The following is a 23,385-nucleotide window of genomic DNA, read 5'->3' as shown; positions in this document are numbered from 1 at the left end:
TTGTACTTCCTTATAAACATACTTTTTGTCCCTCGACCTGCTGCAATATTCAAACAAAACTATTTCTTGTTCCACCATGTCAAGGACAATCAGTGCGCTTAATCTCATGCGCAGCATTTAAAAGGAATGAGAGGATGTGCTTCAATTGCCAGTGAATTAAATCGGTTATGCTCATGCAAAGCAATATTTTGCTTCACCGGTTAGCTAGAATCTGCGAAAATACCAACACTCGGTCTAACACTCGCTTGCACAGACCGTACCTCGTGCTCGACGTGCGCTGGGCACGAAAATGGAGCCAACATTTTGAGATGTGTTATTATATAACCAGAAATTGAATTTATATTTAGCCTGTAAATGCCATATGCTTAGTTTCAGTTTGTATAGACAAAATCAAACATTTAATATACAAAGTATTTGGAAAACAAATCACTGAAATCACTTTACTGTTGCTTTAATGTGCCCGAACCAAAGCGGGCTGAATGAGCACAGCAGGGAGAGATTGAAAATATGCCAATTGGTGTGAAGTTGAGTCGGCCCAGTGAAACGAGCAAACAGAGTTCATCATTCGCTTCACATAAGCCAAACGGTTGATAGCAAACAGCAGCCATGCTGGTGGTGCTGCTTGTTCTCCAATAAGGGTGTCGAATATAACTTGAAGCTTTGAAGTTGTCTGAGTTTGTTGTGCTCCTGATTGATTTGATGCAAGTGGCTCTAATCTTTCCCAGGAGGGAAGGCAACAGACAGACTGAAAGAAGAAAGCGGAAGAGATGCGCAAGTGCACTGGGACACGCAGCAAATGTGAGGCAATACTGCTGAGACAGGTGAGTGGAGAAATGCAGTCATTAGCAAAAAAAAAAAAAAAAAGTTGCGTGTTTTTCTGCAAGCGGCACAAGAATATTTTTATACACCTCAAAACAAAAGGTGTACTGTCACTATCTGTTGATTTTGTTGTCGCTCTGCTTTCCCGTCCCCCTTGCTGTTGTAGTTTCAATGGACAGTGTTGGTGGGCGGAGTCTCCTGCATCGCACCTGCTGGCGATTGTCATTAGCAACGTATTTAAATAGAGTTTCGTCAGACATTTTGTTAGCAAGTACTACTGGAATTTTCCCTTTCTTGTTCTTGTTCAACATACCGTAAAATCCCGTGTATAATACTATTTGTGGTGTCCGATATTATTAATTGGTGCGTCAAATAAATTGTAAAATGTTTCCACGTACACCATGAAATGGGCTCACATAGCCTACTAGTCATTGCTGTTAGGTGCATTGAATGAGTATTTCTATGAATGTTGAGATGTCCTACTGTGTGTGTGGTCTGTGAACACACCTCGAGTCAACTACCAGACGCGAGTGAGAACAATACTTGCTTTCTTTTGCTTCTCCACGCAGCTATCAATCGTTGATTGAAGGCATTTTTTTAATTGGCAAAGCCTTCTTTATAAAATTGAAAAACAAAGTTTCCAGACGGCCGAAGTGAAGCAGTGCGTGCTCATAGCGTATTTCCAAACGTGCCTAACATCAGCACAACAACGGACTAGCAAGCTAACTGTGTGTGCTCTTCATGACTTGTTGGTATTTTGTGTTCACTATTTGGCTATACAGTAGCTTCTTTTGTTGTCAAACGGAGTTCACTGACTAGTCACCAAGATCCTTCAATGACATACGGGAAGCTTTAATACAGCGGCGCCCCTGATGCTCTTTGATTGGCGGTGAGAAGCGAGAATAATCTTATTATATTATGCAAATTTGTAACATTAGACATTAAATTAAAAAAAAAATTCTGCAACCCCAAGATCTTGCCTAGTAGTGTTGATTTTATCGGACATTTTTAAATTTAGTCTCAGTTTTAGTCCAGTTTCAATCACACTTGTTAGTTTTTATCATAGTTAGTCAACCTCATCCCAATTTTATTTAGTCCATTTTTAGTCAACTATAAATCTAGCATTTTAGTCTTTATTTTAGTCCAAGCAAACATAATTTTATTAGTTTTAGTCAACAAATTTTTTTTGTTCTAGTTGTAGTCAGGACAACCATTTTACTCCTGTATTTTTTTTTCAGTCGATTATGTTGAACATTTGGAGTCTAAAACTATTTCACATAAAATTTTCTATCATCTTTTTGATGAAAAACAACTTCACACACAGTATATCAACAAGTGGTTGCTAGCTGCTACGAGCTAATACGCTAGCCAGCATTAGTTAGCGGTTGGATTAACATTATTGTTAGAGCGTTGGAGTCGTTGGATTAATGTTACGTTATAACTATAATTTACTTCTTTCTTTTTTTTTTAAACCTTTCACCGTGAATCCACCTCCACCTGAAGTGAAGTGCATTTTCATCTTGTCTTCATTAGTCGACGAAAATGCATACTGATTTAATCCCAGTTATTCTTTATTAATGAGGGTTTTAGTCTAGTCTAGTTTTTTTTTCCGGTGTTTTTGTTGACGAAATTAACACTACAGTCAAGGCACTGGCAAGGCACAAGTACTATAGCGCGATTTGGGATCATATTTTTTACCCCCAAAAAATGCATATACAGTATTTCATGGGATTTTTTTTATTTTATTTTGTGTAAATACTAAAAAACTGATGTGTTCATGTGTCTATTGGTATATTTAAGACTGAAATTATTGGGTCAAACTTTTTTTTTTCCCAAAAAATGGAACTGTATTTTTCTTCAATGTTTCGTTTAACTCATTTGCTTCCAAAAACGTATGTTTTATTTAAAATGTTTTAAGTGTCCCAAAGACGTATTTATCCGTTAAAAAAAAAAAAAAAAAAAATTATGTTAGAGCATACAGCTTTGAAAGCTTTGATGCAGCTTCTTAACCGCAAAGAACGGTTAAAGAAATGGCCAGCGGGTGGCAGCAGAGCAAAAGAGATCAACCAGGGGCCATGTTGAAAAAAAGCTCATTACTCACATTTCTAAATAGATTTGTGAATAATGATGGAACTTAGCTATATTCTAATGCTAATTGCTGCAAAATGGAAACAAACAAAAATATACTTTTTTTTCCTGATGAAAGAAGACACTCTAATCTTTCCATATTTTTATAGCAATAGAACACAATATTCTGTGGGGTTTGCAAAATCAGTCAAAATCCAGTAAAACAACCGGGAGTGAAGGGGGGGGGGGGGTTAGTGAAAATGGCTGAGAGTGAATTAATGTTTTAACTTCATATTCAAGTGCTATATACTTCCCCATGATTCTTCTTTTTTTCCCCCCATTGTTGACCATTAATTCTGAAGTGACCAAAATGACTTACTGTAAAAGAGTGATGATTTTAATGTGAATAATGAAAATTAGTGGGAGATTTATTTCCCCACCAAGTGGTTCTGTCTCTCTTGACTTAATTGCCATGTTGTCAGCTGTACACCTGCTTTGCCTCTTCATCCAGCCAATTCAATCAGATTGACAAGCACTTCCTCGCCCACTCACAAGCATCCGTCAGGTTATAAAAGAGACAGTTGCTTGGGGGGAAAAAATGGACAGTTTAAGAAGAAATAGATAAAGCAATTCACGCTCGTTTGTAGTGTTTCTGCACACTTGCAGACGAATACACACATCAATAGATGCAAAGTGCTGAGAGGAGCCTCTTTTTCAAGGCCAAACAATCCAGAGGGAACGTCTGTAGTAGACACACGCGCAAACACAATGAATGAGAAATCTTCAGATCAGGTATCATCTAATTAAGTCTCTTTGTGAATATGTTCGCAGTACATTTCAATGAAATCACTTGGCAAATATTTAATATAATAATATTTAAAACTTCATTAACATTGAATATTTAAAAAAAAATACAAGTGATTTTCTATTTGCATTGCAGTCAAGTGAGTGTTTTCACACCGGTGATGTAAAGTGTAACTCATTTGCACCAGGCAGTGCAGCATTTGGAATTGTAAACCCGCCTTTGTGGCTTACAATGCTGAAGCTCAATAGATATGCAGTGCTTTATTCATCTAGTAGGGTAATAGGCTCATCACCATTGGGTAATCCCAACCCAGTCTAATGCGCAACAGCTGTCTAGCATAAGAACAGCACCGCCATTCAAACATTATTCAAAAATTTGAAATAAATGGTTTGGGATCCTCTCAAAATAAAAATAAAAAATAATAATCCTTCTACTCCATTCCTGCTATCAAATAGAAGTGATATATTTCCTTTGGCCGGTCACCAGACTGCAGTGAGGCCAGCTACAATTAGGAGTTAAACGACTTGAGATTTTTTTCCCCGGTAAGAAATTGTGAGTCAATTATTGTGGTAGTTAACAGCAAGAGGGAAGAAGCTATTGGAATGCTGGGTTTTGTGTGCATAGTGTGATAGCGCCTACATGAGGGAAGGAGCTGAAAGAGGTGGTAACCAGGATGTGGAGGGTCAGAGAGAATTTTGCCAGTTCAAGACGGGTTGAGGGAGTACCAATGATTTTTTTTCAGCAGTCTTAACTCTTTCACTGCCAGACGTTTTCAGAAACGGGATGTCGCCAGTGCCAGCCGATTTAAGCATTTTGACTGATCTTTCAAGGTCCACAGAAAATGTTGTGTTTGGACTATGGAAACACACATACTGTACTACCAAATGAAAGATTGAACTCTCATCTTTCATCAGATTTGTTTGTTTCTACCTTATTCCGTTCTTCAGTAATCAACAATGGAAAATGGTTAGTTTCACCGAAATGCTCTGTTTTGAAACAAAAAGCGGAGAAAAAGAGCTTTTTGTGAAACGATGTTATTTCATGCACTCTAGTGAATTCTACACTTCTTTTTGTCCATGAATGATGCCACAAACACCTAAATAGTGCTTTACTTCTGTAATACACCACCACCAACAATGAAAAATTGTTTTTGGATTGCAAAATATGTTTATTTCTATTCAACAGTGTAACAATTTGACAAAACAATTTCGCAAACTATTTACAAACGTGTGCAACTGTGGTACTATTTACAATTATGTGGATGTTTCAAATACAGTTTTTCTTTTTGTATCACTGCCCTGCGTGCAAGGAGAGGGAGCAGGATTTGCACAACAGATACGTTTCACTTCGATTGTCCGTTTCGCGTGCAGACGTTACACTTTCTTGACGGCCTTTTTTTCCGGGGAATAGCAACTAGCAGACGGTACCCACTCCTCCGATGAATATGCATTGGACTCGGGGTACTCTTCGTCGTCCGATTAAACGTCCGCCTGAGCGTGCTCGGTTGTGCTCCGCGTTTTCCGGTGTTAGCATCGCTAGCCCGTGAACCTTTATGACGTCGTCATAGCCGCCGCGTCAGCGCTTCCAACTTCGGCGTCAACCTCGGAGTCACCATCATCATCATCGATGATGATCATCGTCGTCATCAATGTGCTCTTTAGCGTTGGCCGCTGCCTTTCGTCTTTGAAAAAAATTCCCAAGTGTGAGCTCCTTGCAACCGGTCGCCATTGTTCGCTTCCTCAGCCATCTAGCTCCGCCTCACGTCTTCTACTGCCGCGTCAATGCTTCCAACCTCGGAGTCACCATCATCATCATCGATGATGATCATCGTCGTCATAGCGTTGGTCGATGCTTTTCGTCTTTGAAAAAAACTGCTCGAGCGTGAGCCGCTTGCAACCGGTCGCCATGTTCTCTACCCTTCCCCAGCCATTGTCCCCTCTAGCTCCGCCTCACGTCTTCTACTGACGCCTACCCAATCTTGTCAAAAGAGAGTCATTGCTGCCATCTACGGGCCAAAAATAGTCATTAGGCTAACTAGATCTGCTTGAAATTTTCACCACAGCTGCCCAAGGCTTTCCTCCACCCGTTTCAAAAACATAAAAAATAAAAATTGGATGACGTCTTTTAACGTCATTGGCGGCCCTCCGTAGGTTTTTACTTGACGTCTTTTAACGTCCATGGCAGTGAAAGAGTTAACCAACCGTTGCAGTCAAAAAATTTTCCTTTTTTTTGTAGCAGCCCCAAATCGGACTGTGATGGAGGAACACAGGACTGATTCACTGACAGAAGCATCTCGACAGCTCCTGTGGCAGGCCGTACTTCCTCAGCAGCCGCAGGAAGTAAATCCTCTGCTGGGTCTGTTTCTGGATGGAGTTGACGTGGAGTGTTAAAATCGAATTATCGACTAATCGTTCGACCCCTACCATGAACCATAAAACCACTGCGATTTGGAGGCTAATTAAAAATGGGCTTTTTAATTATTGTGTTAAAAATGCGATTTTGTGACTATATTATTGTCCATACAGTTGCCATTTGACAAGATAAAGCGGGGTGAGTCCCATTTGCACTTAAAATTTCAGGAAATTGCTCTCATCTTCATCACAGCTTTATTATGATCCAGCTCAGATGTTCCAACATGTGACCTCACAGCACATTTGTACTCGATTTCACACGGAACTCTTTCATTTGAAATTTAAATGACTGGTTTGATGCTGTGCTTTTAAATATTTAACTTCCAGCTAGATTAATTACCCCTCTACCCCACTCCACTTTATTAATTCTTTTATTGAGGCATGAAACTGTTTTACAAGTTTAAACCCATCGATGTGTATGCATTATGACTCCAATGAATCTATAAAGACTGCAAGCAGTTTGTATCACATTTTGCAAACTGAAAATCATTCTTTTTTTGCCACAGGCAACCCTGCAGTGTGAATGTATTAACACAATTGAGTTGTACTTTACGCTTGTGTAAGGGTATGCATGGTTGTGTATTTATTCTCCTGCAGTGAACCAGTGACCTGAAATGTAGGGCGAGACCGCAACGCTGAGTTGACAGCATATATAGTCCGCCCCCTGTAACTCTGACTGACAGCTCTGTGACCTCGCCTACCTCCCACAACAACTTTTTGCTCATGCGGTCGCTTTAACAGCTGTCATTTCTCGCTAAATCGAACGCGTACACAACATAACGAAATACAATTCATTCAAAGACAGACTGATGGAAAAGAGAGAAACTGATGTCTGTGACTTATTTTTAAACACAAATATCAAAAGTCTCGCAAGGCCCTCTGGTGATTTTACCGATTGCATAAGATTTTTGTTCCCAGTGCAGCACTTAGACACACACATGCCTCTATCTCTCACTCTTATGGAACAAATCCCTACTAATCTAAGGATAAAGGACAGCAGCTACATATCTCTCAATGGCTTTCTGAAAATTCAGGTTAAAAGGGTGCAGACAAGCAAAAGAGCATTATCGTACACAGCGTGACTACATCAAGCTTTGGACATTCCACTCATAGACCAACCAATTAAAAGCTTTAAAACAATACAAGCCAAGGATAAATAACATAAAAGGAGGGACTGGAGTCTTATCATACTGTCAATGGCCAAACATTTGCAGACACAGCAATATAATGGTAGTCGCTTAACTCATTTGCTCCCAAAACTGTATAAATACGTTGTATCGTAAATATTACCACGCTCCCAAAAAGACGTATTTATACGTTTTGTGTGTGTGTGTGTGTGTTTTTTATGCTAGAGCATACAGAAGACTTTGGTAGTTATTACAAAAACGGCCAGCAGGTGGCAGCAGAGTATAAGAGATCAACCAGGGCCATGTTGCAAAAAGCTCTTTCCCCACTGTTTTAAACAGATTTGTGAATAATGATTAAACTTAGCTATATTCTAATGCCAATTGCTGCAAAACAGAGACAGATAGAAATATACTTTCTTTTGGTAAATTCCATGTTTTTATAGCAATAGAACACAATATTCTGTGGGCCTTGCAAAATCAGTCAAAATCCAGTAAAACAGCCGGGAACGAATGGGGTTGCTTCTGTGAAAATGGCTGGGAATGGATGAGTTAATGTGTTCATTCGTTTTTCATTCCATTTTTTGTCATGGATGGATGTGATTTTAATTTTAGCAAGTCTCACACTCACAAATTACTACAGTGTGTGTATTAAGTGCCTACATAATACTAAATCAATTCTGTTTGACATGGATTTGTTGGCCACATGTCATTTGATAAAATGAGTCATTATGATCATAGTTTTTTTTTTTTTTACAAACATATCGAACATTTTTGCATGTGTCATTATGGGAAACCATCTGATGTTTTCAGTGACATCACAACCAGCATTTCGACTTTCTCCAATGGAGGCTGAAACATCGGACGGTCACAGGATAAACATTGACACGTATGTTTCGTTATTTTCATTATATTATGTGTGTACTTGGATAATGTCAAGACTAGTATCATGTCCACTCTGCAGGATCAGGAGAAACCTACAACTACTTCTACTTCAAGTGAGACTACCAGCCAATGACAGGACTGACACATCATAAAGGTCATATACTTATTGCTTTTACCTTGCGGCAAGCAATGTAATTGAAAAAGAGAAGTGCAAAAAAAAAAACTAATACAATCAAAGGTGCTTGATCCTGATGCCTTTCAAAATAAATATGCACATTTCTTATTGTTACTGGGTGATAATTGACAATCACCATATATTTATTCTACATAAGAAGAGTACAGTTGTAGATGTTGCTAAGAAGCGAGGTTCATTGCTTCGTTCATTGTTTGAAAAATGTGTGACATCTTTAGGGCAAAAAGGCATATAATCACTGTCAAATATTGTTTACATCCTGAAAATGGATCAAATGGAGCAGAAGAAGAGAAACACAAAAATGCTCTCGGCATTTCATGCGACGATGTTTTTAAAATTGAGATGTCAAAACAAACGCAGTGACAAGATGTGTGTGAGAGAGAGAGAGAGAGAAGTTAGATCTGGAGGTTAAAGAAAGTCTCATTTGATCTGCATTTAAACAACACACTCTTCCCAACCTCAACTACAAAGTTGACCCGCAGACACTTGGTAGCCACATAATTGAGGGGTCCCATTTGAGCGCCACTGCGACAGCCAAACCAGCATTTTCGCCATTCATCACTACCAGACTGTTGGATAGCATAAGGTGAGGAAGGCGACTGACGATGAGCAGCACGGAGGCTGGACAACTTGAAAAAGGTTAGCAGTAGGCAGTTAGAAGAAGAAGAGAGAGAAAGATAGCTTTCAACTGTCTCACGCACCCATCACAAGCAACACATATCATTGTGGTAAGCTTGTGAGAGGCGATTGCGAATGCTTTTCAAGTGCATGAATGTGACTTGTGCTCCCCGAGTCATGAGAAGTGAAGCTGAAGCCAATAGCCATTTGGTTTAATGGGCAATCTGCAGCACAGACTGCACTGACCCTCAGCACTTAGTAGGAGAAGGCCAACCTATTAACAAAGAGCGGAAAGCTCCAGGCCCCCTCTATCACACAAGGCCACACTTAATTAGACTGTTTGTTTAGCGGGCTTTAATGGAAAGATTGCAAATGGGGGGGGGGGGATGAGTGGCGGATGCCGACTGCTCTCCTTGAAACTTGTCGGCTCAAAGTCATCCGGCCAAGGATGAGGCTGAGCACATATTGCGACTGGTGCTTTCATGTGCTCAGGACAGATGGCAATAGTGAGGAGGAAAGGATTCAAGTCATTAAAAAGGTAAATTCAGCACAACATTTTGTGGCGTTTGTTTGTCAGTCCTTAAACTAAGCTACAGTAGCCTGTGGCTCAGAAAAGGCTGAAATAAGACTTTAGGTTGCCATTTTGTTTCTGACCAAAATAGTAGATCAATCTCCATTGTGGGTGTTAGGTTACAGACCACCGCCGCAATGTGACTACGTTTACCTGCCGTCAATATTCGGGTTTAAGTCAATATTCGGGTTTAAGTCAATATTCCGTTTCCTGACGAAATAACCCGTTTACATGTGTAGACAGATACGGAACCCCCCCGTCTAAACTGTAACACACTGACAGCGTAATGACGCAAATTTCCGCTTCGTATTTTCTACTGTCGATAAAAGACATTATTTGCATGTCACTCATCACACTAATAGTCGTTTTCCTCCTCACTCAAAAAGTGTCTTGTTGTGCTGCGTCAAACTTTCTCCATTTTTGTTTATCTCTGCTTGTGTATTTCCGGTGGGTAGCATGCGTACATGAGAGACAGCCCTGCATAGAAGTACTTTCTGTACTCAAAAGACCAAGATTGCTTGAGAATTGAGCATAGGTGGAAGGTAAATCAATGTTTAATCGAGGTATTTTGATTAGCGTTTATATGACGAAGAATTCGGGTCCGAAATGGGGTAACCGATGGGGTCTAATTCGAGTTTTCAAAAATACGAATAAGAGCATATTCAGGTTTTTGCGCGTGTTCTCATGGCCTTTCCAAACCTGAATATTGCCAATATTCGGGTTTTAAAAGGGTTTTTAATACCCTATTTAAAAACTCCCAAGGCATGTTTTATAGCATTTATGGCACATTCAAAAACATTAATATATTGAGAGAGTGCAAGAAGAGCAATGGATACATCAAAAATAATGTACAAATAACCTACCAGTGTATCAATGTGTGTTACAGAAAACAGATCCCACTATTTCTAAACAAACAAACTTCAGTTCCGTCTTCAATTCCGCTTATCCGGGGTCGGGTCGCAGGGGCAGCAGCTTTAGCAGGGAAGCCCAGACTTCCCTCTCCCCAGCCACTTCACCCAGCTCCTCCGACGGGATCCCAAGGCGTTCCCAGGCCAGCCGAGAGACGTAGTCTCTCCAGTGTGTCCTGGGTCGTCCCTGGGGCCTCCCGCCGGTAGGACATGCCCGGAATACCTCCCCAGGGAGGCGTCCAGCAGGCATCCGAACCAGATGCCCGAGCCACCTCAACTGGTAACCACTAATAAACTTATCTCACAATATACATCAATAAACGTGCCCAAAGACATACAGTATAAAATGAAGCTACAGTCAAATGATTGATGATTGAGAATATTCAACAATCTGTTCTAATCAGCAAAAATTTGCCTGATCTTGAAACGCTTCCTGTTTTCTCTTCTTCTTTTAAATTACCAGTGCTAAACACAATTGTGTGCCATCACCTAGTGGCCAAAATTGGAATTACCTCCCAAAATAAAGGACAAAATTAAGTTATAACTGGACAAAAATAATCGTCAAAATAGCGGTACCGCAAACCCGGAACACACTTTGGTGTTGGTCATACATCATGATTCACTATTTCATTATGTCAGTCTATATTTGTTATAAAGTACGTTATAGAGTTTTTATTTGGGGAGGTTGTAATGGATTAATAGCATTTCAATGATGAGGGGAAATAATTCAAATTGTACTCTAGTTGGAGAAGATTAAGTCAGCATCAACAGTGCGGATCATCAAGATTATAATCCTCACATGAAATGTTACCCAATTAGTAATCCCTTCAAAAAATATGGCATCCCTTTTTACCATCGTATGGATTCGTACCCAACAACCATTCAAACCCTTTCTCCTGTCTCCCTGATTAAAGGGGAGAAATTGGATACGGATCTACGAGCACTCTAATTTAGAGAGAAGGGGCCGGGGGAACGGGTGTGAATTGTTGGACACGAAGATGCGGGCGCTGGATACGAGCAGTGAGGCCTTGTCACTTGAGGAAATATAGGAGGATGCCAAGGTTAGCGGCGAGGTCAGACCGGATGAGGCAGTTGAAGCGTGACCGACGGAATCCAAAATCCAGCATGCGCGCTGGCGCTAATCCGCGGCTGATTTTTATTGCACGCTGCTCTCCTCTACTTCATCACTCCCTGAAAAGCCAAAGCGTGTAGATGTTTATCTACTGATTCATTCATTCATCTATCGTGCCACCGGTCACAGACACTCTTGATAAATGTATTGCTTCCATTAAAAAGCAAATAGAGGACTTTTTGATGGCAAAACAGCAGTGATTAATAAAAATGACAAAGATAAATGACTTAAATTTGTTATGTGACCATGCTCACAACTCAAAACACTGGTAACTCAAATTATCTTTCCTAATGAATGGAAATCCCATAAATAAATTAAAATGAAGGACAAAAAAGACTCATAATATTTAGTGTACTTTATAAAAACATACAGTATTGACATAATTAAATAAAATTTAGAAAACATTCAACAGTTCTTGTCACACTGCGTTAATTGAATGGCCAATGCTGATACATCTGGTGTGCTCGCCTTAGCCACCGGGAGCAGTATAAGACAGACAGATGGATATGCTGTTTATTTAGATGCATCACTTAATATTAGTTGTTCTTCACAGAGGATAAAGAATACATGACTGCCCAAAAAAAGTGTAACTGCACTGTTTGTGTTCAATCTGTTGTTTAAATGACTATAAATAACGCTTCAACATAGATGTTATCTAGCACTAGCATTAAATTAGCAGACTGGAATTCTAAGATATGAGTTTGGCTTAAAGACACAAAATGTAATTCTGTTTGTTTTATGTTTAATTTGACAGTAACATTTAATTGGAGGTGACAAACAGTGTGATGCCTCTTTTTTGAAGAATTGTTCATTATTTATTATTAAGTGCTGCTTATTGTGTTGTGAATTTAGTTCACTGCAACGACACAGCGCTTGTATATCAAGTTTGCACTCACAAGTCAAAGCACAAAAAAAACATTGTTCTTGCATTTGTTTTCTTATCTTATGTTTGTTAGCTTTGGCTGCTTATTATGTTTGTTTGCTCTGAATGCTATTAAAAACTGACCTAAGGGAGCCTTACTAGTCAAACCCTTAGAGGGTTTTTTTACGCTTTCCCTGGCATGACTCTGTCATTTTTTTCTTTTCTTAACCCAAATGTGTTACAACTACATTTGTTTTGTTGTGTTCATAAGTATTTTTAATATGTTCCTAAATAAATGAAATGGGGAAAAAAAGTGAAAGGACGACTCATATCTTGATAAACTCTTACGTCGAGTTACTCGTACCTTTTTTCAAACAATCATGTCGTCATGCTAATTATCACAACGACCATGTGAAGTCCGCTAACCTGTTTTCCGGGTTTGGCCATGAGACGTTCGCAACGCAAGTGCGAGAGCAGTTGTGACGTTAATTTTGATCAACAGAAAATGCAAAGGGTGATATTACCCAAAATGGTGGCCACCTGAGATGGATGATAATTGATGAATTATTCTGTTGTTGTTTTTTATTTCTAAACGTTAATCACATACAGTGTTTAGACTTAGTGGGGACACTTACACTGTAAATATTTGAGATTGCGTTCCCCTTTAACCTCCCTGATTAAGGAACCCTAACATCATTCAAACCTTTTCTAGGTCGCTTTAAAATACAAGGTCAAGCCAAGTGGGCCAGCTGTGCCAATCAGAAGGTCGTGTGCGTGCATGGCTTCAAGAGGCTTTCCCATCTCTGCACATCAGCGTGTGACATGAGTGACGTGCCGCGTGCGGCGAGGACGCGGACGTGGGCGGAAGCTTAGTCGGTATCTCGCGCGCTCTTTCCAAAGCGCACACACGAGATCCTGCAAGTGAGACTCCTGGCAGATTTGCACCATATTCCAATTGACGACAGAGGGCAAAAGGTGATTTGCCGTCGGCGTGGGGTTCGCCAAATGGACGTTGGCCCCAGCAGGCGACGTAACGCGCGCCGGGAAGGCGACAAAGGGTGTGTTTGTCTGTTAAACTAACAGCCCCACAACAAGGCCGACACCCCCCATCCTCTCACCCACTGGGGGTGCTGGCTGCCCTTCTGCTTCATCTGCATGTTCACACAAACACACACGGCTCGCAACGCATACAACCGCATGACATGCCGATCCGAGAGCTGTGGCATATAGAGAAAGTCTCACAGGAGGAGGCGCGATATTTCGCAGGCTGAATGAGCAAAAGGTTGCGTGAGTGGCAGTTTGTTTACATGAGATATTTTTAAAAATATAACCTTGGATGCAATTCTTCCAGACAAAAAAACAAGTTAGACAAATGTGAATAATGTGGGTTGTAATCAATGCCATTTCTTTAGGGCCCAATAAATTTGGATTTTTTTTTTTTAGGCCGATGCCATTTCCGATATTTGGCATAATAAAATTCCAATAACCAATCAATCGGCTGATTCATGAAAAATATATATATATACTATATATAAACAATCAATGAAAGAACATATTTTTAGTCTCTTAACATTTACATTTACAAGCGAGAAAAAAAACTGCAAACATCAGCCAATTGTCGACTTTTTTTGGGGGGGGGGGGTTGAATTTCATCTCTTATATTTCATATTGTTCACAGTATATGTTGTAATGTGCTGTATTTTTTGAAAAACAACAACAATTAGCTATTAACAACTGATTAAATACAAAAATTACAGCGCTCATATCTCATGTTTGCGTTTGCAAAATAAAAATAAAAAATTGGCAAAGTGAGGGCTTATAACTCAAAAAAATCATAAATTGGGTCACTCGTATATCGAAGCACCACCGTAGTGTATAAGGGTCAAATTGTTGGCTAGTGGAACAATTTTGGTCCCCCTAAAAAGACATAATATTTTACTTAAATTTAAAGAATAAAAATGCCTCCTATGCTATATTAATACTTATTATGAAAACAAATTATAGATTATGTCTCCATTCTATAAGGAACACAAAATAATGCCCTTTTTTTTTTTTTCCTGTGTCTCTTTAAATAATCACGGCAAACTACCAGTTTCAAAGACATATTTTAAATTTAAATGCAATTAAATAGAAAAGTGCCTAGATGAAATTAAAGTCTCTTCTAATATAAATACATATAAATGGAAACAATTAGGGGTGTTAGAAAAAAATCGTTTCGGCATTATATTGCGATATTACAGCGCACAATTCTCGAATCGACTCGATAAGCGGCCGAATCGATTTTTAAACATCATTTTTTTTTTATGGGAATATTCAACAAAACGTCTTACTTAGGGTTAGGAGTCACACATTAAGCATGGAAGAATGTTATATTAATGGAACATTAACCCTTAATATTTTATTTCAGTGCTTTTCAAACATGAAACAAACTGCAACCTATTTTCATACAAATCTTACAGTGTACATGTACAAGTTTACTGATTATTATTTTCTAAATTTGAGTAAAAAAATAATAATAATAATAAATCGCAATAATCAATTTATAGATTCGTATCAGGATTATCAAATCGAATCGTGACCTATGAATCGTGGTACGAATCGCCAGGTACAAGGCAATTCACACCCCTAGAAACAATGGTTTTAATTTATTTTTTTACTCAATGTATTAATTATTTTATTCATTTATTATTAAGACCTGTCTCATAATCCATGTCTGAGGGGGGGAAAACACTCTAATGATTGTTTTAGGTGCCTGAAGCACTAAATATACAAGTTCCTGGAGGTTAAACATGTTATCTATTTGATATAATATTAAAAAAAAAAAAAAAAAAACATTAAGCCTATCACACTGAAGTCACCAATGGCCAATATAGGACATGACTACCAGAGTTCAAAATGCTTAACTAGAAGCATCACAAACTTCAGTGCATTAATCAACAGGTGTCGTCATGGTGACAAGATAATCTCTACTTCTTTTTAGGCAGCGTGTGTTTTAGTAACACAGTGGGGAGCGGCACTGGAAATAAATATATGGTTTACTTTTGCGCTTCCATCCAGCTGTGCTTGACTCCATGCTGGCTGATGCATATGTGTCCAAGTGTGTGTGCGTGTCTTACATATGTCTCGCTGTAATGTATATGCATGGCAGCCAGCCAACATGCATTGCAAGGAATAGCCCGAGATCTTGGAAGTCTGCATGCTGAGCTTGGCCCGGGCCCACTACACATTCACACAAGCCTAATCCTGCTGGAATGAGGGATGAAGCTCTCCATTGAAACAAAAAAAAATCCAGTACTGTCTATACATTAGGCATTGGCCACCTTACATCCGGAGGCATTGTACATACTGTGATGGCAATTGCATGCCAGACATCCTGAACAATAAAAAAAAACAGGCATGATGAATTACACCATCTTTGGTGTATAGCTACGGTATGAAGCAACTATAAAAGGGATTTGATGTGCAGCAGGCAGTAATGCCTCTCATTAATTTATAAGCAAAGCTCATGTAAACTGTAAATGCATCCCAATGCTGTCTATAAGCTCCCATACCACAATGAAACCGCATCCCCCTCACAAATGGAAATCAGTTATCAACACATAACAGAATGGAATAGAAAACTTGAATATGTCCATTGTGTATCAATAGAAAAATGCAGAGAGCAAGTTTTTAATCTACATAATGTGTCAACTAATGAGATGCTAGTCGGACACTTGTAAATAAGCTTCTTCAATCTTGCTGGACAAACCCCCCCATTAATCTTTAAAGAGAAGAACACACTCTGAGGGTTTCATCAATGCCCAGAGCACTCAATTAATGATGCATAAGTAAACTATGGATTCATTAAAAAAAAAAAAAAAAGGAAAAAATAGCCCCGTGTTTGACTGAGTGAGCATACTCGAATGTGTGTGCTATCTGTAGTACTAATGAAGTGTCAGCTGATAAGAGACACACTGAAAAACAATCGTGCTGACAAATATTAATGTCCCCGAGCTGAGGGAGGCTCTGATTAGGCCTCACTTTTTGTTAGCTCGCCTGCAGCACACACGAGCTAGCTAGCCAAGCACACGCACGACAACAACATGACAAACAAGAGCCACACAGGCGGCACGTAAGCGTACCTCCAGCAAGGCTTAAAACCAGTTACCTCCAAAATCAATGCGGAAATGGCTGCGCATCTGAGCTAGGTCAAGAGTGACAAATTGGTAAGTTGCAATCAATACTGTTTCACTACAATCCAAATTGTAATTGGTTGCTCTTTGGCCCACAAGCCACTACTCTTCAAAGCTTTTTTTTTTTGGTGTAGAATTGCCTAACCTGAACAAAACACATCCTCCATGGGGGAGAAAAGTGAAGGTAAAGGACGGACAGAACATAATAGAGCTCGAACTCGTACCTAAAATCCGTATTTGCTATTCGTTTACCATTTAGCTAGCAAGTCCCAATCAACGCAAACGGATTGTTTCACATCATAGTCCAAAAAATAGAAAATCCAATTTGATCATACTGTAATGTTAATGGAGTCCACTAATACGGCGCTTTATCTATCTACATCATAGGGCTGCTCGATTATGGAAAAAATAATAATCACAATTATTTTGATAATAATTGAAATCACGATTATTCAAAACGATTATTTATTTTTTTGTTCAAAACAAGAAAATGTTTAAACATTTGAAAAAATTAAGACAAATACAATTATTTGAAACACTATAATTGTGTAATCATATATATTATTTATGTTAGCAAAAATTACAAGTGTGCAGTATGGCTTGTGGGGTGCAAGCTAGTTTTGACAGGAGTGTGTGGTAAAGAACTCGTGTGGGCGTGCCTCAAAACAACTCAAAATTAATATTATTAGGGCTCCAGCTATCGAATATTTTGGTATTCGGATATCCTACTGAAAATTTTAGCAAATAAGCGGGTATTTTGATAGAAATAAAAATATGTCTATAGGCCTATATACTTCCTTGTTTAAAGAACAATTATAAATACAGAAGACCAAAAAAAAATACATTTGTATGTAATAATTAACAATCAACTGGTTTTCATTTTTAGATAATCAACTTCTTTTTTCTTTTTTTTTTACTTAAACTGTGCTTGTCAGCAAACTCGCCCCATAGATTTTGGTCAATGGAACTAGTGACGTCAGACCCATAATAGCTATTTTGTCGGCTAAATAAATAGCACATTTGAGTAAGCCCGGTTTGTTAACAAGTGATCAGTAGGAACTGCAAATTAGTCAGGCTGTCAGCATCAAAGTGTGCACAGTCCATCAATCCATTTTCTGAACCGCTAATCCTCACCAGGGTAGCGGGCGCGCTCGCGTTGGAGCCGACCCCAGCCTTTGGAAAGTAATCAGACGGCTGGAAAACATTACCGCTGCTAGCTAGCGCGGCTAGATTGCTGCTTGGTGCTGATAGCTCGCTGTTAGCTATCAGTCGCCGCTAAACGCAGGCAACATGCGCCGTACAACACAATGTCAACATAATTATGTTTTAGCGCTCTTAACTGGAGCTTGAACGTGACTTCAGGACTTTGTCTTACTGACGTCTGTCGCAACAGTTTGAGGCATTTCTATTACCGTTCACAAACTCTAAATAGACGAGCACGTCGTCAGCCCTTGTACCGCGAGGACGCGCTTCCGGAAACAACTTCAAAATAAAAGCGATACAATGCATTGATCTACATATTCTACTTGGTAAGGTTAAGATTTATTTTTAAATTGGGTTTCTCTCAGCGTTAGCCCCGTGTGCTCATGCATACTGCCGTTAGCTTGACTACGACTATCTCAGCGGGTATCCGAGGAAGAAATGATGAAGACTCGTTGCAGCCCCAGTATTCATAATCGTTTTTGTACAATTATGCCCATTTTGTAATCATGGAGGATAATAATCGAAATTGTAATTGAATTTCGATTAATTGCACAGCCCTACGACATCATATGTTGTCCATGTTGTCCTTTACCCAGCCTCTTATTCACTTTGATAACCTATCAGCGCGTACACATATGCGCTAACGCAATCATGTCAACCAATGGAAATGTTTTCCTTTTTACTTTAAAATACCTTACTTGAACCTCCAGGTTTAACCTTCATTAACCTCCAATTATAAATCCATCTGCTTCCGTCATACCAAGTGCTAACTAGCATTAAGCTAACCCAGGTATTTTTTTTTTTATTTCGCCTTCCTTGCTAGGATCGCGTCCAACAGTGAGTAAATAAAAGTGTTGATAAACTTCCTGGATTATTGGCTCGAATCCAAAAATTATTATTCAGTGTTTAATGGACAATTTGCTCACCACCAATTTGATTGCTATACAGAAGGGATGCACAATATTGGAAAAACGTGATATAATGTTGAATAATGAAATATCAATATTAGTGCGATATTTAACATGTAGCTAAGAAAATTACATTAATATTAAAAATGACTTATTTTCATACAAAAAAATAAGTACTGGTAGGCCTATTTCTTAGCTAATTAACTGTAACAATGTCCAATGTTTTTTATATATATTTTTTCAGTTATCTATTGCTCGTTATGCCAGTTGTTCTGTTCGTCTATTGAGTGGCAATGAGCATTTTTGCATTTGTCAAAAGTTAGATAAAGGTATACAATTCCATATGAAATTTATTGCGCGTCTTTGATACACATATTGCATGGGCCATTATCACGATTACAATGATTAATATTCATTATATTTTATATAAAGATATTTATATTTGATACACTGTGCAACTCTGGAAGGGTTTTTTGTGCGCGTCTTTTGTAGTTTCCCGATATTGCGATATTTAACATGTACTGTATCTAAAGAAATATTTTTTTTATTATCCGATGAAAGAATTAAAAACAATTTATGCGGCAGAATAAGCAATCTCAATGTATTCTTAATTAATTGTAATTACCCTAAATTAACAATAATTAATATTGGATGACGATGCACATATTTAAGTTTGCATCTAACTGATCAAACTGAGATAAAAGCATACAATTCGATATAAAACTTTTTGCATGCCTTTGCTATTTGCACATTGCGATATCAATTTTTTTGTTTCCAATATATTGTGCAGCCCTTTTGTTTATCCTGTTCAGGCTTGTGGATAGATGGCATCCATTCCACTTCTGACTTCTGAAGTGAGATGGACTACATCCTGGGCTGCTCACCAGTCAATCACAGGGCACACACTGAAGACAAAACAAACATTCACTGTTTCTCACATTCACACCATCACTGTGTAGGAACTGAACCGATGCCGCCTAATCCAAAGTCAAGCGAATGCACCGCTTCACCATCAGTGACTTGTTTTCTGAAATATTCCATAAAAAATATACACACTTCTTTTTCCCAATTTCAAATGAATTCAGGTTCATACTTCACATTAAACTTCACACTGTAAAAAAAAAATGAATACAAAAGAAAGCGTTCTCTGTTATGAGCACGTCCATTTGTTTATACTGTTTGATCTCTATTTATAGGCAAACAAAAGAATGGAGAACAAATAAAAGCCCGCTTATTGTATCCCTCTCCACTCTCCACTCTGAATACTGGAAGCCACCCATGCAGGTGAGGCAGGTGGAGAATTATGTTAAAACTTCATTAAAATTCATGACCCACTTAAAATAAAAATCATGTAAAAACAAACAAAAAAGTACGGCAAAATATTGAAAACATATCGGGCAACTCGCTTTATGATTATGTCACTTAGTTTCTATTTGTTGTATTTCAAGAAAACGGGCAAATATACAAGTCTCTCGCTCATTTTACAAAAACGCGAGGCACTTTCCCTTTTCTTCTCGCATCTCTGCCATCCTTGTGAAATGAGAAAAAGTCTCACGTTGGCTCGCCGCTCTACCGGGTTACGTCAAGACAAAACGCGCCTACCGTCCACCGCCATGCTCGCTCTCGGCGTGGGTCTCTCCGTGGTGCTGTCACCAGGCTTCTTCTTCCATCCTGCTGCCGGAGCGACGGAATGTTTTGAGGGTGTGGACGGTGAAGAAGAAGGAGAAGGAGGAGAAGTCCTCTCTATCGGACAGCCGGACGACACTCTCGCTTGCCGCGACCATTTGTTGTCACGGAAGCCGGCAGCTCGCACACATGAGGCGGTGAGCGCTTAAGCTCCGCCCCCTCCATGCACCTGACCGCCTGGAGACTGAAAGGTCACCGCTCACCGTACAATCTGTGCTCGTCTCTCTCTTTCCGTCACTCATTTTTAATCCTGCGTGTGTGAGTTGTCATGTTTTAAAATGATACAAATACAAAATAATTTTGCTCTATTTTAATACATCAGAACATGACCCATTTGGTCACATGCTTTTATAATGTTTTTCAGTGGAGGACATGAAGCAAGATTGAAGCAAATTAGAGAAACATATATTTCTAAAGTGATCATCATAATTATTTAATTATTATTTTCCTCAAGAGACCAGCTCAGAATTTAGAGGGACAGCCCAGTAATCAATTTACAATATATGTAGACAGCAAACTGAACCTATGGACTATATGCCATGGAGGCGGGACTTCTGACTCGCGGGTTTTCACCCATCAACTTTGTTTCCATTTCCGGTTTGCGGCGTGTAGGCCGCGTCCCAGTACTTGCGCTTTCGCCTTTGTGCTCCTCGGTTGGCGCGTTGCCGTCGACGGGTGCGAGGCTGCGAATGTGACGTGTCTGTCTCATTTCAGATAGCCAATACGCCCTCCCGCCGATGAGCGGGAACGCGCAGTTGGGGGGCGCGAGTGTTGGCCGTAATGGCACTGATGTGTAAAAACCCGGAAGTCCGTGGCAACTACCCCATTAGGATCAGTGGTTGAGCTATGGTAGTCAGGACTCACGTCTGAATTCAAATTTAAAGAAACAACTCGGCTGAGAAGTCATTGATTATCATACCATCCACAGTCATGGTTTCATAAAAACACAACTAATAATACAAAAAAAAAAAAAAAAAAACTATCAAGCCTTTGACAACACATTGCATACAAGGAAGGTGCCATTCTTTTTAACATCCTGAAAAGATGAAGAACAAATTGACTGCTGTATATTAAAAACGGCAAAACAATACAATGTGTGCGTACTAATTCTGGTCTCACAAGATTAAAACGGACGAAGAGGTGAGCATGCAGACCCGCACATCTCGGCAGAATTTAAATAGAATGTCCCCTTTGCATGACAATTAGGGATTGTCATTTGTCCGCCTTCATGTGTCAGCTCTGCAGTTGACTGTGTGAGTGATCATCATCGGGATAAATGCTACGCAAAAAAAGGATGGATAGTTAGATTCAGTTATTTTTTTTTCATTCATCAAAATATGGAGCCAATAAAGTATCTCTCTCTTTCTGACGCACATACACACCGCACACTCTTTTGCGAAGACCATGCACAGTAATAATATAATTGTGAGCTTTTGTGATATTTGGTTAAATTTTCAAAAGCACATTTGGGAATTAAATGCAGAAGCAAAAACAGCTTTGATGAGAGTCAGAGCCTTTGGGAGTTCATCAGAACTGTCTTCCGTGTTGTGCAGTTAATACAATTTTTTGCTTGTTATAATTTAATTACAGACATAAAGAGCTTCCCTTGAACCATTTGATTGTTTTATTGTTTCTTGGAAGCGATAATCAATTAAGTTTGAAGGCTGCAGTTTTCTACAAAAAAAAATTGGTGTCCAAACTATGGCTTGGGGGCCACTTGCACAGGCATATACTAAAATTGACAATTGTCATGGCCCGTGTCATCTTCCTGCATGAATGTATTATTATTTATTATTTTTCAGCAAATTATGTGTACTAATGGACAGGATGTAAGAATGAGGAGCACTCCACAATGTATCATGTCAGAGCGTCTGGTGCCTTGCTTAAGGGCTCTTGTCAGGGTTCAAGTAACATCAACTCATCTGTACATCATTGTTATTGATCGAGCAACCTCAGGATGCTTCACTAGAATTGTAGGGAATACAAATGTATGTACTGTGGATTATAACATCTAAGCAAACATTTGACCACCTTTGCATCACAAATGAGGCAGATGTTCCTCCAAAATAGACAAAAGTCGGACGTTTTTGCAAGCAGATGCCGTGGTCAGTCAGCATTTTCCAACAGGCAGCTGAGCTTCACTTCAAAGAGGATGATTGGGGAGCAAGTGGAGCTTGTGTCTTTGTTAGTATAATCTCACCATTTCCATGGCTAACTGATTCTCCAACTTTCAGATGCTGCTCAGCAACAGTTCACCAAAAGAACTGTCCCCAAAAGACCTTAAAGAGGAAAGAATGGGAGCAAATGTGATTTTACTGCGCTGCGCTCACCATAGGTGCATTTTTAACAGTGTTTTAGAATAAAGTTTGTTTTCATAAATAATAAATAAATAAAGACAGCCTTTTTAAACTAATATCTTTATGTATATAATTAAAAAAAATAGTGTTTTCTGAATTTCACTTAACAAAATTGGCTACTTTTTTCATTTAAAAATTAAATAAAAAGAAAGACTTTCTAGACACAACATTTAACATGAACTAATTCACTGCCGTTGATGGCTATAGACGTAAGAAATTAATTTGAACTATTTCTATTAGTTTAACATTTTTTTCCACTTCTGCTAACAAGAGTATGAAAAGCTAAAAAATATTTTTTTATTGTACATTTAGAACAGATATAAAATTTTTGATTAATAGTCAATTAACTAGTGTAGTCATGTGATTAATTACGATTAAAAAAAAAAAATCGCTTCACGCCCCTAATTTTTAATAATCTTTTATTTATTTATTTATTTATTTTTAAAAGAAAAGATTATAAAAAAATTAGGGGCATCGGGCGATTACATTTTTTAATCGTAATTATTCGCATGACTTCACTAGTTAACTCACGATTAATCACAAATTTTATATCTGTTCTAAATGTACAATAAAAAAATCTAAGTTTTTATACTCTTGTTAACAAAAGTGGAAAAAATAGTTAAACTAATAGAAATATTTCAAATTGATTTTTTGACATCTGGAG

The 23,385-nt window shown here is 38.8% G+C and overlaps 1 protein-coding gene and 1 long non-coding RNA gene across 2 annotated transcripts in view; one reads left to right on the top strand and one right to left on the bottom strand.

Annotated features, from left to right (window-relative positions):
* The window catches only part of LOC144061561 (sterile alpha motif domain-containing protein 10-like), a 57,326-nt gene extending 36,818 nt beyond the window's left edge, over positions 1-20,508 (bottom strand). Inside the window, exon 1 of the mRNA XM_077582126.1 lies at positions 20,281-20,508. Within this exon, the coding sequence (XP_077438252.1) occupies positions 20,281-20,293 (13 nt within the window). The 5' untranslated portion in view covers positions 20,294-20,508. The remainder of the gene's footprint in view (positions 1-20,280) is intronic.
* Positions 679-8,302, top strand: LOC144053251 (uncharacterized). The gene is made up of 3 exons (XR_013294365.1): positions 679-821; positions 8,040-8,115; positions 8,191-8,302. It is a non-coding gene; the product is annotated as an uncharacterized LOC144053251 (long non-coding RNA).
* Positions 20,509-23,385: the final 2,877 nt, after the last annotated feature.

Source organism: Vanacampus margaritifer, chromosome 1, assembly GCF_051991255.1.
Source record: "Vanacampus margaritifer isolate UIUO_Vmar chromosome 1, RoL_Vmar_1.0, whole genome shotgun sequence".
NCBI classification, from domain to species: domain Eukaryota; kingdom Metazoa; phylum Chordata; class Actinopteri; order Syngnathiformes; family Syngnathidae; genus Vanacampus; species Vanacampus margaritifer.
This window is presented reverse-complemented; position numbering and strand designations above follow the sequence as displayed.